General features: G+C 45.4%; 1 protein-coding gene across 2 annotated transcripts in view; it reads left to right on the forward strand.

Annotated features, from left to right (window-relative positions):
* The window catches only part of LOC147712348 (von Willebrand factor A domain-containing protein 5A-like), a 103,777-nt gene that overhangs the window by 1,464 nt on the left and 83,447 nt on the right, over nt 1–18,866 (forward strand). Inside the window, exons 1-2 of one of the 2 annotated variants that reach the window (XM_086920319.1) lie at nt 7,117–7,135; nt 13,713–13,753. In XM_086920319.1, the coding sequence (XP_086776445.1) occupies nt 13,726–13,753 (28 nt within the window). In that variant the 5' untranslated portion in view covers nt 7,117–7,135; nt 13,713–13,725. Of the gene's footprint in view, nt 1–7,116; nt 7,136–13,712; nt 13,754–18,866 lie in introns of those variants that run through there. The other variant, XM_086920318.1, reaches the window with a different exon arrangement.

Genomic DNA, 18,866 nt, shown 5'->3' on the forward strand with positions numbered 1-18,866 from the left:
GCATGTTTTGCATATGGCTGTGTCCAAACTGAGGATAATTACTAGTGGCTGAGATCAATTCAAGCTTCCTACTATCACTTCTCAGTATACTTTCGCTGTGATGCTGTTAGAAATGGGATTTTCTGGTTGGCTAAGGCTTGCGCTAAAGCTAGGCAGATACCACCACTCTAGTCAGGGCAAGGGAGTTACATGCCAAAGATAACCCCTGCTCACTCCCTTGGTAGCTTGGCACGAGCAGTCAGGCTTATCCCGGAGGCAATGTGTAAAGCGTTTGCGCAACACACTCCAGCAACAATATACTAGGCACACCACAAAAGGAACTCCACGCAAGGTTATATCAAAAATGGCCTTTGTTTTCTCATAAGAGAATAGTATTCCTATAATATACATTGTGCCACCTGGGACTGGCAATATTTACAGGAGATTATATAAACCTGACAGGGCCAATTGGGCCACTGTCAGAACCATCACAAGCACCAATAGTAAATGTAGAACTAATAATAAATATAGAACACAACCAGTAACTACTGGCAAAATACTGTACTCAGGATCACCTCCTGCAACATAAATCATATTATGCAAGCAGCATCACATTAGGCATGAAATACATTCTGCACCTACCTCATAAGCATAAACACATTATGCAGTACCCTCATAAGTCTAAATGCAATAGACAATAACCTCACACATAAACACATTATGCATAAATCACGGTGCTTAAATTACAGGACATGAATCATATTTCCTGCGCACCAAATAAATCACATTAGGGCCTGGCGCCCTATTAACCTCACAGTCCCCCTGGCCAACTGGCCTTCTTGGAGGGCTCAAATGCTCTATGTCCACAATGTCAGGGCGGCTGCCAATGCAGCAGAGTCTCAAACTGCAAAATTGCGCAGACCTAAACGATGCAGCTGTCACTAAGGGCTGTACAGCTGGAAATCAAATAAAGGCCCTGGCACCAGTGTGCCCTCTCTTGTCCCACTCAGGGACTTCTCAAACACATGCCCAGCTCTGGTGCGGTGCAGCTGGGAAAATAAATTAGCCCTGGCACCCTGGTGCCTCCTCTGTGCCTCCACCGGGGCTCTTTGAAATAATGGTGCCCATAGTTGCAGCTGCCCTCTCTCAGGTGGGACAGCTGGAAATCAATCATCAAGCACTGGCGCTTCGGCGCCCTCGGCCCCCACTGTGGCTTGGGAAAGAATTTGCCCACGTTGCAGCTGCCCGCTATGGCGGTGCAGCTGTGAGCAGAAGAGGCACTGGCACTTTTGGGGAATGGGGGAGCCCCTATCACCGGACTCCTCCGTGTGCCATCTGACAGACAAGGCCTCCTCTGTTGGAGCGGCCTGCAACGTCTGGACCGCTCAGGCACTCACGAAGTGCCCCTGGAGCCGACAAGGGTTCTTAAAAACCAAAATTCTGCTTCCTGATCGGCCCCTCTCACCAGGCTTCTGGGTAGGACTCCTCCGATCCAGGCAGCAGACACAGGAGATCCCCCACTCCTCGGGGACTCTCTCTCTCTCCTTCAATGCTGCAGGGTCAGGCACCGACAATGTGCCTCTTGCCCCGTCACCGCAATCACCCCACCGCGGGGCTCTCCCTCGCACACGGGAGCCCTGCTTCACAGGACTTCCTCCTCTTCCTGGCGGCTGAAGCTCCACCCAACATCAGGCAGCCGGTTTGGAGCTCCTCTTCCCAGGATTGTGGCAGTGATTTCTCGAAACTAGAATGCGGCGTGGGCTCCCGCTAAGGCAGACAATGCGGAGTGCACACCTCATCAAAAATAAGCTCCTCAGCTGTGTGGGCTCCTGCCAATAACTCAGAACGTGGGGTTGGCACCCGCTCCTCCTGGCCTGACGCGGCCAAAACAAACATAAAGCGGGGTGGGCACCCACTCCCAAGGCATCACCGGGTGAAGCTCTATGCCGAGATTCCTTCCAGAAGGGGCTGCAGCTCAGCGCTGCGCAGCCCACACTCGCCTCCTTCTGGGGATAATCAAGATATAGCGCTGCCCATGCGCTAGATGCAGCCACAAGCCTTTGAAGGTCCTGGAGGTCAAGGGGGCAATGCAGGACCCAGGGAGGCAAGCCCTCATGGCAGTCCCTCCTGGGCCCCAGCAGCATGCCCCTGCAGGATTCAGGAACAGTACTCCAGCATCATGGAAGGGAAAAACTTCATGGGGTCACAGCCCCTATACTTATACCACCCAATCCTTTGTCTGCAGAGCAGGGCTTGGGGAACCAGTTGCAACTGGTTCAGGGGGATTTGTAGCACTTCCAAGCTGGTCTTCCCCTTTGTCGGGTGGGGGCTAGGTGATCAGACACACCACAGAGGGCGGAGCCAACATTGTACAGGCTGGGCACAGTCCTATTCAGAGTCAGAGGATTACTCCTCCCACTTCTCCCAGCACAGATGTCCCATTCAGCCTAGTGCTGACTCATCCTGACCCTCCTGGAGCCACACACACCTCCCAGCCCCTGTCACTCACAAGTCAGACATGCAATTCACATCAGTCAGGCAGACACATAGCACACAGAAATGCCAACTTCGAAAAGTGGCATCTCTCACATTGTCATAATAAATCTGCGCAAACCATTGTGCAGCATTTATTATTACAATTCCAACCATACCAGACTTGACCACACTGCTGCTCTCATATTATGAATTACCACGGACACACTCTGATCAGGGAATCCCAAATGCATTCCTTTAGGAGGGCAGGCCAATCTCAGCAATGAAACACAGAGAGTGCACGCACCTTACACTGGACCACAGTGCTAAAGTTCCCAAAGGCCTAACACCACCAACACCATGTCAGAAAATAAGGCGGGGAGAAAGGCAAAACGTTTAGGGATGAACCTGCAAAAGGGCCAAGTCCAAAAGACGCCCTAAGTGGGACAGGTATACCCAGACGTGGGTCCTGTGCGTACAGTGCCTCTGCAACCAAGTTTTACCCAGCTAATGATCCATTTAAGGGCAAAACCCGTTCTGGAGTGCATGTTTTCTGGTTCAGGGAGGACTTGGCCAGCCTGTAAGGCTAGACTGTTCTCTTTGGAGCAGGGTTAATGCTTGTTTGCAAAAGGCTGAGTCCAAAGTGAGGTGGCATTGTGTGCAAAATAACAATGGACTGGGATACATTCCTGAGTAAATACCAGTGGTTGAGATTTATTCACGCATTCCATCCATCACTTCATCGTATTTTTAATATAATGCCGCTGCATGAGTAGAGTCTTGAACTATGCAGTGCATGTATGGGCAGTCACTGGCATACCTTACATTTTGCTCAACTCACCCTGACTTGGTGGGTGTCTCCCACTTTTCAAGAATATAAAATGTCTTGAAAAGCAACTAGCACTCACTGTTGACAGTAATGTGGATATGTGTGATATTTCCCATGTTTGCAATGTTCTCATGTGTGAGGTTTGAATGCCTCATGTGTTATGTTCTGAGTGAGGCTTTTCCGCAAGGCAGAAAGTGATGCAGTGCTGAGATCTGCAGTCCTGTTTTTTTTCCTTAGCCCTCAATAAAAAAATCAAAACTAGATGTACCAAAATGCAACAGGAAAAGTAATAACTACTCACACATCGCATGGAACAAATTAAGTAAATATGCCATTTAAAATCTCAGCCAACTGTCTTCTTAGTCTCTTAGGCACTTTTAACTATTTAGCTTTGGAAAAGCGAGATGTGCTTCGAACGAAATCAAATTAAAAGGCATTTTCTACAGCACGGCTCTCTAACCTTTTGTAAAATAAGAGCTACTTTTCGTTCAATAAAAATCATCCCAAGCTACTAATATTAGTGTTGCATAGTGACCACATCAGATAAGATTACATTACTGGCCATCAAATGCAAAGTTACAAGCAGTGATCGCCTGTGTTCATCAGGCATGGTTGCCAGCATTAATGAAAATATGGCTTTATCAATGCACGCTTTTCAATTTTGGTACGCATATCTTAAATTAACCAATCAAAGGCTTCTAACGTATCAGGCATGGCTGCACACGGGAGAGCTACCTATAGGCAGCTGGAGAGCTGCCAGTAGCTACCAAGCTACTCATCGGAGAAGCCTATTCAACAGGCTTCAATTTAAAGCACTTTAGAACCAGTTTTGTGCAAAGCAATTTCAAGAAGACAACCCTTTTTCCAATTCCTTCTGTAAAATGACAGTAAGCTCACAAAATATTTTAAATTTCATATTTAGAGGGAAGCTCCAATGTGATTTTTCACCAAAAGTACAATTTCAGTCTGCTCATCGGACCTTTCAACATATACTTGTTTGTGGTCGCACACAGGTACATATTTCAGAAAATTAATCTTAGTGGGTCAATACACCTGATTTTAGGATGTGTGACTGGCAAGTTACATATTTGATTCTTACTGCATCTTTCTTTCCATCTGAGGTTAGTGAGTGTCAATCAATTGGCAATACTACCGCCTGGCAATTTCTGATATCTTATGTTATGCTGATTTGTATAGCACAATAAACGCCTGAGAGGGTGTCCAGGCTCTTGGGCAGGTGTGTAGTCTCAAAGGTGTTTATACAAAAGGTCAATCATCAGCTTCTTGCAGGACTTTTTAGAATTACATTTTCACTTAGTTTAAATAAATTAAAATATTTTTCTGGAGTTTAAATTAAAATAAAATTCCCAGACAAAGTAAAAAATAATCTTTATTATGTTTTAATAATTATTATGAATCGAATTAATAAAATGATATTGTATTTTTTTTAAATAAAATTAATTTTACAATAATTTGTACATTCAAAAATGTTTTTAAAATATAAACAAATAATTTTTTTTTCTTCTTTTAGATACTTTTTTCACATTAAATTTATATTTGAAATAATTTCATTTTATTTAACATTATTTCCTATGGGCTATGTTTTAATTCCCTGCCTTCATTATTTTCTGTAGGCTTTTGCAGTTTCAGTGGTGGCCTATGTGCAGTGCTGGGTGTACTTGCATTAGTTTTTGGCTACAGTACCTTTACACTTGTAAATTAGGCTCATCCCATTAGTTAAGGGTACATAGTTTCTTAAGTGTTGATGGCTGAAAAGTCAAGACTGCCTTGGGGAGAAGCTATGGACAAAACGTGGAAATGGTCTTCGTGCAAAGTGACGGCTCATATTGGTTGTAATGATGGACAAGAAGGCTTTGTAAATACCTAAAAATGACATCAGTGTTTTTCTCTCTTTCTAATTGTCTTAGTTATTCTGTTTCTTCGGAGAAAGTTAAAGATTGACTTTTCAAGGTGGGAAACGTGCAAAATGGGGGAAATTAGGAATTTATTAGAGACTAGCGACCCGTCCCGACAGTGTCTGGTGATGAAATAGAATGTCTGCAATGGTCGGAATAGGCAAGGCAAATTTATTTCAAAACTTGCCTTTGCGTCCGCTCAGAAGCCCTCATTCGGTACCGCTGAAGGTGAGCGTGTGCTCTTCTGTTTGTTGTCCTTGCCTCAATATGCAAATGTGTGTGTCCGCTCCAGCCGATACCCCGATCGCCGCAAAATGCACGCACTCCCCAAACACGGCGCAGTGCATTTAGACGCCCCACATCGCGTAATCGGCAAACGCCACAACTCCTGCTTCTGAATGCTTCCGGCGTCTCCGACGGCACACACCCACAACAATGCCGCAGGGCACGCCCACTCGTGTTAGAACGGCAGTCTCACACAGAATGCTTATCGCAAGCTGTATAATACCGCAGGCTTTTGCCGAATGCACACGCCCATCGCTGTATGCACACGTCCCCAGCACAACACACACGCCCACAATGGACTACTTTGCCCCTAACGTTCTTTCCCCTTCTAATGGATATGGTGGGCTGCTGTATAGCCTATGTCCATCTGCTGAACCTGTCCTTTCCAATGCTGTATTGGGTGTTCTGATTCGCGCTGTGGTTCCTGAGCTTACCCGCCTCAAAGGTTTGGCCTCTCTCTTTATTATATTAGTATGGATTGAAGTGTAGCCCTGTGTAAAATCACACTTAGGCAATACATGTTAATTTAGTTATGTCAATAATGTATTTTTACAATGTAATGCTAACATTCGAAGTATCTATTCTCCGATGTTCTGTTGGCATGAAGTAGTAACTAGTGTTCACCATCATTCATGTCATGATACACATCACTTGCCAGAAGTCTAAATTAACAAAATCATACCTATCCCCCAGAAAGACAGTAAACACTGGATAAATAAATCCTTAGATACATGTTGAGAACACACTAGCGCTGATGGTCAAATCATACATTAAATGCACACCTCCCTTTAGATGAAGTGAGGCTTTAGACTCTCTGCAGCTAATACCTGCACTTTCTGTGTTCAACTTTTGAAGTATCCCTTCACTGGGTAAGGGGCACAGGGCCTCTTTCACTCAAAGGGTGGCGCACCTTTCACTGGCACAGACTTTACCTCTCCAGGACTCCTGATCCAAGACATAAGAGTTCCTCAACACTTATCCTCGGTATGGGGACCTCCTTTTCTCTCTTGGGTCTACTGGCTCTCATAATCCCCTCCAGATCTGCTAGTCTTCAGAGCCCATAGGCACACAGTCCTTCCGAGGTAGAGTGTCTGATCTGAACCAAGACCAACATTCCTGTGCCACCCCTAAATGAACAACCAAAACAAGCAATCAGACCTCTCAAGCCTCTTCCTAAGTGACGTCCCTGAATGACTCATCATGCCAAACCCACCAGAAACAAAGATTTAAGGAATACTTTTTCTCTTACCCAGATGGCATGCATGAAAAAACAAAAATGGAAATGAGGTGGAAATTCGCAGTTTCAAAAAGAAATGCGTGTTGGAAGAAAGATCAGCAAGCGCAAAGTAATTCGATGAAAAAAGTCACCCCTTGCACATTCTCAACCGAACAGATAAAGAAGCCAACAATGCTTAGACATCTATCTTGCCGTTAGAAGCATATACGGCTGATTTCTCTCCCTATTTTACTTACTTTGATCTTTATAAGAGGTATAAACACACACACACACAAGTAGTGTGAACGTTTTTGTAGGTGTGGTTAGATGTTTTTCTTGTCTCTACAGGAAGAGATTGAGAGTGGAGTTTGTGCACTGCAAGGGCAGAAGAGCCCTTTTGGACCTGTATATTTTAGAAACTGTGCACAGTTATAGCTAGTAAGTGACTCTACTTCATTTCATCCACTGCCAGTAACACTGACTCGGTTCCCTTCCTTGGGACCGCTAGCCTTTAATGAATCAAGCAGTTGACATTTTTTAGAAAAGCTGAAAAATTCACAGAATTTATGGGTCCAAATTATGGGTTTCTATCAGCCGAAAGAACGCTGTTTGTTTTACAGTTGATGAGAGAACTGAGTTTATCATTGAGGTTTTTAAAGGGGCAACGGAGTATTGATATAATGTTAATTTGTGGACATGTGGTGTGTAGGAGTCCAAAGAAGAGCAAGAGATTTTATCCTCGGAGCCCAGTTCCTTAAAGGAGTCCAGGGTCAAAGGGCAGAGACTGTGATGGAAAACAGACATCTCACACCTGAATCCTGATTCATCCAATGGTCGATGTTTACATTCATTTTGTTCATCCATTATGTATTAAAAAAATGCATCATATCTTTATGTTTCATCTTGAGATTTCGTGAATCCCATTTTTTTCTGATGCTAGGCACTTGCTTGTGGGATTGCGTAGCCCCAGGCAGCCTCATTCACTATTACCAAATGCATTTCGGGCTACAAACAGCCCTTCCTCAGGGGAAACTGCAATGATGAAAACAAGCAACAAGGTGACATGTGTTCACCAGTATCGTCTTCTCAACATATTTGTATCCCTTATGCTAGATGACACACATAAAACATATAACCCAATTACGCTATAATAGTTCCTCTCTCTGCAAAAACCATACACCAAACACATCAACAAAATTGTGCTCCCTAGTTTGCCTGAATAAAGAAACCTTCTTTTAACTCCTTAACAGCAGCCCGAATTTCACTGCTGTAAGGGAGCTCTAAAGAGTGGGCGGGGCTGCGTGGGCCAACGGTTGTGCAAGCAGGGAACGAGTTAAAGAAAACACAGTTTTCTTTTAAAAGCAAAACAGTTTGAAAAAACCCATTCCAAAATCAGTTATTTTTTTCAAAAACCAATTCCAAAATAAATTATCAACCAACTACAGACCATCCACCTACCTCTTTTTGTTTGTGCCAATGAGGCTTAAGAACTAACAAAGTACCTCCAACAATATACTCCTGTTTTCCATAAGTAGAATTCTCTAATGGTTTACTCAAGAAAGATTAATTGAGAAGCTAGATGGCATTTTTGCAACATGGGGTGTTCCTTTAATTCTAAAGTCTAACAATAGCTCACCTTTCAACAGTCGATCATTTAGAGACTTTCTTAATCATCTCAATGTGAAGCATTAGAAAAGCACACCTCTTGAGCACAAATGAATGGTGTTGTCGAACGCTTTATAAGCACAAATGAAAAGACTGTACAGAGTGCTTCATGGGAAAAGCTTCATCTAAATTCAGCTCTCCATGCTGCTCTTCGAGCTTACCGGGCAACTCCTCAGGTGAAAGTCTTGCCACCCTGATGTTCAGGAGAGCCATGATGACCAAGTTACCACAATGAACTAACAAAAGATCTACAATAGATGATGAACTTCGTCAAACAGACTTGTCCTACAAGCAAATGATGAAAGTATATGCTGACAAGCGTTGATGTGCCAAGAATATTACTTTCAATAAAGGAGATCACGTATTGGTGCGACAACAGAAAAAACACAAATCTGATGCTCCCTTTGATGCTGATCCCTTCAAGGTTGTGATTAGTAAGGGCACATTGTAACTGTTCACCATCTTGGAGTGTCCATTGCACAGAATTCTTCACACTTCAAGTATTTGCCTCATCATTCACCGGTTCTTGAAGGCAGAGAGGAGATTGGTTTGATTGAGATTATAGAGAGCCCCATGACTGCATCTGACCCTATGTCATCAGTGCTAGTTATCAATGCTTCTCTTCTCTCTTCACAGCCCCAGAGGGCACAATCTGGGCAGATATCCACGCTGATTTATTGAGGGCTTGTAATGTATATATCTCTGTAAAGAAACTTTTTTATTTAACATGGGGAAAGATGCAGTGTCTCGTGAGTTGTGAGCAATGACAGGACCCTTTTGGTTCCTGATGGACTCTGTAGAACTATGTAGAGCTGTGATGTAAATGTATGGGTGTGGTGAATAGAGTTCATGTTTATAACGTTGGGCTAGCAGTTACACGCAGAGGACTAAAGACATAATACGAAGCTTCGTGTGTGGCATATTAATGTATGAGTTCCCAGGCTGGGGAGGACGCTACACCTAGCAGGGTATGTTCTAGTTGGGACCACACTTTATTCAGAGAAGTCGAAGTACACAACTATTCAAAGCCAATGCCGAGACTCAAACCTGGTTTCCCAGTCAACAGCTTAGACCATAGTGTCACATACTGGGTAGAGCAAGGGTGGCAGGCAGAAGCCACATAAAAGCTTGGCTCGTTATGGGCTTTCGGTGGCTCGCCCAACTCTACTCAAAAAGGCCTATACACATTACTGCTAAAGAGTCATATGAGTAATAATAAAAACATATATAGTATTGTGCAGATGTGCAGAGTTTAATGTGCTGTTATTACCATTGCTGAGTGTGGGGAGGAAGCTTGATTTACAAGAGGAGAAGATTTGAGTGAGTCATGATGCCCCCCTTTGCCAATAGTAAGAAATAGTATATTATTATCTGCACATCTGGTCCCTGTTTTTTATGCAGCTGTATGCGATGTGTACTTGTTTTAACTAAATATATTTAATCAATTATAAAATTAGGAGAATCGTTTCCCTGTGTAAAATAAGTATTATCTTGTATTGGTACAGGCTATGATCCACTGAGGAGTTGGAATCAGAAAGACTAACCATAAAGGTGCTCCTAAGATCTGCTGGCTGCGAGAGGATTCCTTCGTTCACGTACTTCAAATTTATGTTATATGAGATTGGTTTACCCTCCTAGAGGGACACTCTGGAAGCAGCTAAATCAGTTTCTTACGCCCTAGTTAAAGAGCAAATGAGAGATTATTTGTGGTTGCGAGAACTGAAGGATGTTAAGGCAGGCAGTCTGACAGACTCGTTCTTATACCTTAAGATTGCTCCTGCCTATGAGTCGTTCCTTGAAGTTGTCCTGGGGTGCCTCCCTATGCTCGTCCACTGTATGTAAGCTTCTAGGGTTTAGTCACTATGCAACTGCTGTAAGAGTTTTGCTTTCTGATCCTATAAAGGTGGTTGTTGTTGCGGTGGCAAACTATGTGCTTGCAACCTGGCTTATTCGTATTCACATTGTTTGTGAGTCGAACATGCAACATGATTCCCTCAGTGGACGTAGGTAGCCACCCCTAAGAAGTCCTCTTAAGCTGAGATTTTTCTTCTGATCAGCCTTGGTACTGCCACCTGCTGAAATACTGATTTATGTTTCTCATTCAATTCAGCGCCTGCACTTTACTTTATTCTACTTATCAGATTGTTTCCATTTAATGTAGTTTTAATATGATTTTTAATTGACACTCGGGAGCTTCTGCATTTCCAGCATGTCTAATGCTTCTTTACTGCTCTGGAATGCTTTACACAACTATGTTTGTGCCGATCCCTTATGTGCATGATAACATCACTTGCACTGTGCTTGATGGCACTTAAGTGTACCTATCCTCTATGCCAGGGGTACTCATAGTACGGCCCGCGGGCCGGTGGCGGCCCGGCAAGCCTTCCTTGGTGGCCCGCCGGACCTTGCAGACATGTACCAGTTTAAAAAAAAAAATTAAGAGTTTTAGTAAACACCGGCGGTTGATGCAGCCTGACTCGGAGAGGCTCTGCTCTAGGGGGGGCCGGGAAATTCCAGCCATAGAGTGGAGCTGCAGGGGCCTCAGAAGAGGTGAAACAGAACAAAGCCTCATTAACGATTTAATGGTCTTTTAAAGACCTGTGAAGTGCTCCGGCTGTGTGCGTGCAAGGCAAGCTGACTCATCCCGGGCTGCCACAGAGGAGGGGGGGGGGGGGATTGTTGGACAATTACAGTGAACAGGACAAACCCCGTGACTGATTGAACCGAGCCGAGCATGAACTTGGAGATCACTCTGCGCAGCCTCGACTAGCATTTGTTTTATCGACACTGAAGGGATGAAAGTCTGAATCAGCCCAGCCTTATTTGGAATCTCTGCCCTCCGGATTACACCTGATCTCTGCTGCAGCGGTCCAGCCAGCTCTCGTGCACCCTCTACATTAGGGTGTCACTAATAATGTTCTGCAGATTTTGGGAAGGCTGGGGAAGGTGGTTCGATGTGTGCAGCAAATAGCTCTTGCTTTTCGTGATATTTCTAATAGAATTAATACACCTTGCCTAGACAGAGATGGGGAGACAGATGGAGAGAGAGGGCGAGGGAGGGAGAGAGAGGGAGGGAGAGTCAGGGGAGGTTGGGGGAGTGAGAGAGTCAGGGGAGGGCGAGGGAGGGAGTGAGAGAGGGAAGGAGAGAGTCAGGGGAGGGTGAGACAGAGGGAGGGAGAGACAGAGGGAGGGAGAGACAGGGGAGGTTGAGGAAGGGAGAGTGAGGGCGAGAGAGGGAGAGTCAGGGAAGGGAGACAGAGGGAGAGCCAGAGGGGGTGTGGGAGGTAGAGAGAGGGAGAGTCAGGGGAGGGAGAGAGAGGGAGAGTCAGGGGAGAGGGAGGGAGGGAGGGAGAGCCAGGGCAGGGTGAGGGAGAGGGAGAGTGAGAGTCAGGGGAGGGCGAGGGAGGGAGAGACAGAGGGAGGGAGTGTGAGGGGAGGGAGGGAGAGTGAGGGGAGGGAGGGAGAGAGAGGGAGAGTCAGGGGAGAGGGAGGGAGGGAGGGAGAGCCAGGGCAGGGAGAGTGAGAGTCAGGGGAGGGCGAGGGAGGGAGAGACAGAGGAAGGGAGGGAGGGAGGGAGGAAGTGGGAGGGAGTGAGGGAGACAGAGAGAGAGGGAGAGAAAAAGAGAGGGATGGAGAAAAAGAGGGATGGAGAGAAAGAGAGGGAAGGAGACAGAGAGGGGAGGTAGAGAAAGAGAGGGAGGAAGACAGAGAGGGAGAAGAGGAGACAGAGATAGGGAGGGAGGGAGACAGAGGGAGGGAGACAGAGGGAGGGAGGGAGGGAGACAGAGAGGGAGGAAGACAGAGAGAGGGAAGGAGACAGAGAGAAGGAGGGAGACAGAGAGGGAGGGAGGGAGACAGAGAGAGTGAAGGAGACAGAGAGAGTGAGGGAGACAGAGAGAGGGAGGGACGGAGAGAGAGAGAGGGAGGTAGAGAAATAGAGAGAGGGAGGGAGGAAGAGAAAGAGAGAGAGGGAGGGAGACAGAGAGAGAGATATGCGTGTATGCTCGGTCTGGTGGACAAAGACATCCGCTGCCAGGGCCTGTGTTCAACCTCATGGTCACAGGTTTTTTTTTGTCTCTAGCCCCGCCCCCTCTCTCACTGACCACGCCCCCACTGGTGCGGCCCTCGGCCACAAACTACACTGTAAATTTGGCCCCTTAGAGAAAGTTTGTGAGTACCCATGCTCTATGCACTGTACTTTTAATCTTGTTTGCTGTTTTAGCATTATGGCACATGTATGATGTTTATTGTGGATTCATGGGTTTCTATATCCGAAATAAAGTGATTGATGATGTAATAATTATTAGATTAGATTTGTGAGTCAGTAATAAGTGTCAATGTGCGTTTTAGGACAGTTGTGTTGGTTCACATTTATAATCACTGCCAGGGCATACATTTATACAAATATGTGTGGGGTTAATGAAAGCAGATGGGAAGCTCGAAGAAAGTACGGGCATTGATGGAGGAGGATCTGAGCATGCTAGTGGAACCTGGAAGTGATGAGAGCAAAGTGGGAAGTGTGGAAAGGGAAGATCTGGAATGTTGTTTGGAGAAAGGAGGGTTGCTGTGAGGAAATGCAAGCTGGGAAGAGCTGAGACATGAACACAAGCTGGGAAAGTTAGAGTGCCTTACCTTTCTCAACGTCAGGACAACACTAGGCTTCATGTCCTGGGCTTTTACAGATACTTAGCCTTGTTCTCTGGTGCATTAGTCCAGCTGGTGTAATGAAATCCACTAAAGACTCCTGCTCTTGTAATGTGATCTAGCAGAGGAGAAAGCTCTGGAGTAAAAAGCTTTAAAAAGGAGTTGGATGGATAAAGAGTGAGACTGATGTGAGGAACCTGGGATATGGGTGTTGAAGGTAAGGGATAGATCATTTGTGAGTGAGCTGGAAAGGATTTTGGAAAAGAGAAGTTGTGTGAGCTGTAGGAGGATATGGGGATGGGAGACAGAGGTGGCATGAGCAGGGATTGTGATTTTAAGGGTGAGTTGGGGGTGAGAGGTCAGCATGGACTGAGATGTTTAGAGAGGATTATGAACTATACATCTTCAGCGTTTTCCCTATCATTGCCCATCTGTGAAGTTGTACTGAAGATATAGGAAAGGGTGTTTGTGTAAAACATAATTCTTTCCTGGATCAGCACAGCAACAAATTAATACTTTGAAAATATTAGCTGCAGAAACAGAATGTAATCTTCCTTTAAACTCCTCCGCTAATTTTCAACTCTCCCTGGGTGTGCCAAGTGAGCTTTCTTTCACTGCAGAACTCCGCTTCAGTTTTGGGCCAAGACTGATCTATGAAGTCCTTAAACAATCTACATGAAACTAACATTTCTGTCTTTCATCACAGATCTCTGGCTGCCATGAATCCAGATGCTGGCGAGTGCCCAGGTAGGACACAGACAAAGTAACAATGTGCAGACTCATAGGCCTGAATCGTTTCTATTATGTCTTAATGTCTCAACACCAGATCAAAAATCCTGCCTATCCTCTACCATAACCAACTCGTTAGCCATTTAAGTGAATATTAAGGTTCACAGCTGCTTTCGAAAGGGTGGATGCTGTTTCTTTCCTCTCACTCACTGGAATGAAAGGCCAATTTACAACTATGTAGCTAGGACTCATAAGTCTGATAAGGCAATCCTCAGTTCTTTAGTGCAAGTGTTATCTAAGACATCATAATGTTACTAAAAGAATATGTATATGTGTGAGGGTGTGTTTTTGTAGGTATATGGATATACATAGCCAGACATATAGATAGAGGTAGGGATCCCTTTTCATACAGTCACCCGGCTCGTGCTTGAGCTCTAAGATCCAAGACAGACCCTTGGCTTGGCTCTCCCTGTTAATTTTCTGGCTCACCCACCTCTAACTTTGAGAAACAGATTTCTTGTTGCAGCATAGGAAAGTCATTGCCATTACTTATTGTCACAACCTTTTTGGGAAGCATGCACTGCATGTTGACACAATTCTTACTAATTGCATCGTTTTGTCTGTTCTTGTGTCGTTCACTTGTGTTATTCCACCCTCTACATCTTACAGCATGAGGTAGTGGGCTAGTCCACACCAGCCTTTGGCTAACTTCACTGAGAGGAAAGGCATTCTGCTGTTGCTCAAGGAGCACATCTACACACATAGGTGTTTCCTTCAGTACCAGAATTACTACGACAATGTGGGCTTTTTGAGATCAACAAATACTTTTGCTTTTAACCTTTGGGTTTCATATTATATTTGTGATGGCCAGGCATCTCTCACAATAACCTTTTACAAAATCATGACATAATAAAACAAACAATGACAAAACTAAAAGGCTGTTAGCCAATGCCTGCCCATTTGGTTTTGCCAATGCTAGCTTTGTTTGTCTCTGGGACTGCTGAAAGTGCTGCCACATAAATCTACCTTTTCTGTAAACAAATCCACGTGTCCCATTTGAGGTCATGCAATAAGCTTATATTGTGCCAATGTTCGCATTGCATCATCCATCTGATTATTAGGCTTTGAGTGGGCCAGCTCTCCTACCATCCCAGAGTCTAGATTGTAGCAAGAGTCAATGATGATGTCTCTAAGTCTATTCCAGACTCATTCTGACAGAATCCTGCTGAGCTCCAGTTCTGCTTATGCAGGGGAGCTCTGTAGGAGAGAGCTTTGATCCTGCGAGACATCAGACTATGGCAGCAGCCTCATGCAAGAGGTTGCTTATAGCAGAGTTGTGGCTATGCCTGGATTCTGAATGGGCCACCGCTCTTTTTCTTACCTTAGTTTCTCGTGAAAGGTCTTGTCAATATCAGTGGCAGAGGAAGCACATTCACTTCAACATATCAGTTGAGTTTGGAATTTATTTCTGTAAATAAACCTAAATTATGCTTCCCATTAAGGAGCAGGGCTTTAGGGGGGCCGGGTCCCTCCGGTTCTCATCCTGGTAGTAATTAAAAACAGACACTGAACATGGTCCCTATTGTACCCTATATTTATATACATGACTTTACTGTTAAAAACATGGATCAAATTCAGAACAATGAATTTAACAAGTATTAAAATAATGTATGTCAGCGATTTAGTTGCAATTTTTATTTCACATGTCTAATTTCATCTTGCATTCCCTGTGATTGCTAGGTATTTCCAGGATAATGTGTTTTTGTATTTTTTATTGTAGCATATTACTCTTGCCTAGTGCGTACATTTAGCGGTGTCGCCTCCAAGTGTTTAATACGGGCCATGATTGAGAGCTAAGGAACTGAGGAAGTATGGCAGTGCAAGTTTCTCACAGTGTCTGCCAGTGTGTCAAAAATGTGTTCAAGATAGCTGGTCATCCAATCCTTGGCCTCCTCCAGAGAGCAATTGTCACATATTCCAGATGCTGTTATGATTCTGTGCTAATGTGTGTGAAGGAGGAGCATAGTTCTCAAAACATTGACCAGGCGAAAGTAAAAAAAAATGCAGTGCTTACAGGTGAGCGGGTGTATTGTGTCTTTAAGGGTCATGAAGTGAAGGAGGTGGAATGAAGTGCATTCAGGAGGAAGTGAAAAGAAGGTACTGCAGAGGAGAGAAGGTGCAAGATATGGAAATGGAATAGATGTGGAGAGAAAGGGCCTACACAGTGGCGTAACGTAGGCCGACTCAGCACTGTGTGACCCCGAGCTCCAGGGGGCTCCCTCAGCAGAGAACCCTGGCCTGAGAGCTTCTAATTGAGTGTGGAGTCCATGTACCTTGCAGTGGGGCCCCTTCAAGTTTCGTTACACCACTGTGCATATATGTCTAAGCCATTAGTCCTCACTGGTTTTAGGTGTATGTAAGTTGTTGTGTTATATATCTGGATGCAAGAATAGAAAGCTCAAAAGAGGTTCCAAATACTGGTTGGGGACCTTGGGAATCTCCTAAATTCTGTTTACATGTTTAAGTCACACCCCCAAATTACATAGGTCACACGTCCGTTAGAGGTCCCCTCGCTTTTTTCATCCCATGTAAGGCCATGTGAAGGAGGCAGGTTATATATATGTAGACAAATGCCTCTTTAGCACTGGTGGCACCGGGTGCAACAACATTTTTTGGTGCCCCCCATCCATGACTACCCAGCTCGGATTCCATCACTACCAACAAGGAAAATTGCCCCTCATCTCTCTATAGTCCCTCCATCACATACATTTCATTTGTTTTAAAGCACTGGTAAAGGCTGGCTTTACTAATAAGAATTTGTAAAATCTACCAAAACAGATCCTTTTTAGCAATACATGCATAGATAATAAAGGACAGGGAAAAATAACATATGTCCTAACATATTTTATGCAGTTTGCATGCAGATCTTTGATGACAGTACTTAAGAGTTACTGTTCTACATACTGGCATATTAACCCTCTGCACTACTCTATGACTCTATTGTTTTCTCACCTGCTGTCTCACCCTGGGATATTTGCTGCTGCCCTGCCCCGCTAACGATCGGGGTGTTGACCCCGAGAGGAACCAATGCTTGGGCTCCGCCATTGCCATCCACCACGCCGGAACTCCGCAAGGGGACTACATCCCCCAGAACCCTCTAGTGTCATGGGGTGCTGCATCGTCAATCAGCGCCAGGAGGCGCTTAAATTCAACTGAGCCATCCCGCAGCACGGGACACGCGCGGGCGTGTCCCCGGGCGCTGCTCGGGCCAAGGGCGGGCCCGTCGACGCCCATCGTAGCCCGGAGTAGGCTCGGCTGGGCCAGCTCCCTTTCATCCGCACAGTAAAGGACTTGGTCAGTGACATTTATTAGACTTTATCTTTATTTCAGTAGGGTTTTGTTCATATGTGCAATGGCCACCAAACGTAAAATAACTGGACAGAGGTTTGGGGGTGGTGTGGCAGGCACCCTAGATGCCTTTTTAAATAGGGCAGAATCTGATACTCTTAACTGAGAGAAGACTATCCCTGGGGCCGTTTATTGGGGAAAAAAGTTCATCCCTGGGGGCTATTAGCAAAGCAAAATCTCCAGCGGCAGTTCCTCAACCTTTAACTTGCCCCAGTACAGATACCGTCGGCTTGGCTGAGCCTACAGTCGCTGTTCTGAACCCTGATGTGGATGTAGCAGAAGTGCTATCCCCGAGGAATTTCAGTGATTTGGCTATAGCTCTGAAGCTGCCTACTTCAGTAGCTGAAGGTGTAATGTATGCTCTTCTCCCTGGTGTAACCACTCAGACGGCCTCGCTGGGGCCATCCCAGGTTCCTTATTCTGATTCCCCTGTTGCTTTGACCACCCAGCTACCACCCCCATTAAAATCTCCAAGGGTAGATAGAGGTGATCGAGTCACCAGATCCAAAAGAATGACCCGTGATAATGAAGCCACAGGAGATGCTTCCACCCTAAGGATAGATAGAACCAAAGAGGGGGGGACCGGGGAACCGTCTGCCATGCGTGCAAGGGTTGGGATTGCTTTGAGGCCTAGAGCCAGTGCCAAAATCAAAACTAAATCTCAAGCTTCGGGGCTAGTGGCAAGTTGGATTTGAGACATGCGAATGGTGTCCCTGTTATTCATAACGCGGACACTTCATTAGCAGGGGAACCAGAAAGTAACCCAGATTACTGGAAGCATATGAAGTCCTTGATCATGGGGCTTTTAGCGCCTTTTCTGAATAGACTGGGGGCAATTGAGGAAAAATTATCTCTGCTGACACAAGTCACTGACCTGACAGTAAATCCAGAAAGGGTTGGGACCAAAAATTGTCATGCAGAGGGGGGCGGGGGGGGGGGGGGGCGTGTGAGCACTGAAGCACGCTCTATGTCAAGGTCTGGGGGACGAAGTAGGTAACGGGCCCACGATGTGACAGAAACCTGTGTTCCTCAAGTTTGTACTGACTGCACACAGGTCCAGCAGCATCTATCTGGCACTGCTGGACTTTCTTCGCATTTGAGAACAAACAATGGATTAGGGCGTCTGTGAAAGGGGTGCAACCAGATTCCCAAACCCTGCCCCACCCGGAGCCCACCCGTCGTGAAGTCATGGCCACTCAAACATCACATAGGGATGGCCTCAGATCGTTACCCCATGTGCCCATCAAGCCTGCTCAGGACACTTTGGATCGCCCCCCGGTGGCTTGTCCTTTGGTCATGGTCTTGGCCGGTGTTCCCGCGCTAAGATCCGATCAAACTGAATCCCGGGGACAGCTGAGGAACAAAACAGTTGATTGGCTGACTAAACACAAAGGATTTAGGGCACCCATGTTCAATGACATTATTATGGTCCGCAGAGTAGGTTGGGTGGGCCAGTCTCCTAAGTCTATAGCGGGGGATTGCGTGGTTGTCAATTTTCGGACCCCATTGGTTGCTCAAATGATTTTAAAGGCCGAGGATCTTCGTCCTTTATCTTCTACGTCCATTTGGGCTCTGCCACTTGGTTATTTTTATAAACCTCCCAAGAGAAATCTAAATAAGATACCCCGCTTTAGATGTGATACAAATAGGTTCAAGGCTCTTTCAGGGCTTGATAATCAAGACTGACTAAATGTCATCAATATTGCACCTGTGATCACACCAA

Source organism: Lissotriton vulgaris, chromosome 5, assembly GCF_964263255.1.
Source record: "Lissotriton vulgaris chromosome 5, aLisVul1.2, whole genome shotgun sequence".
Taxonomy (NCBI): Eukaryota; Metazoa; Chordata; class Amphibia; order Caudata; family Salamandridae; genus Lissotriton; species Lissotriton vulgaris.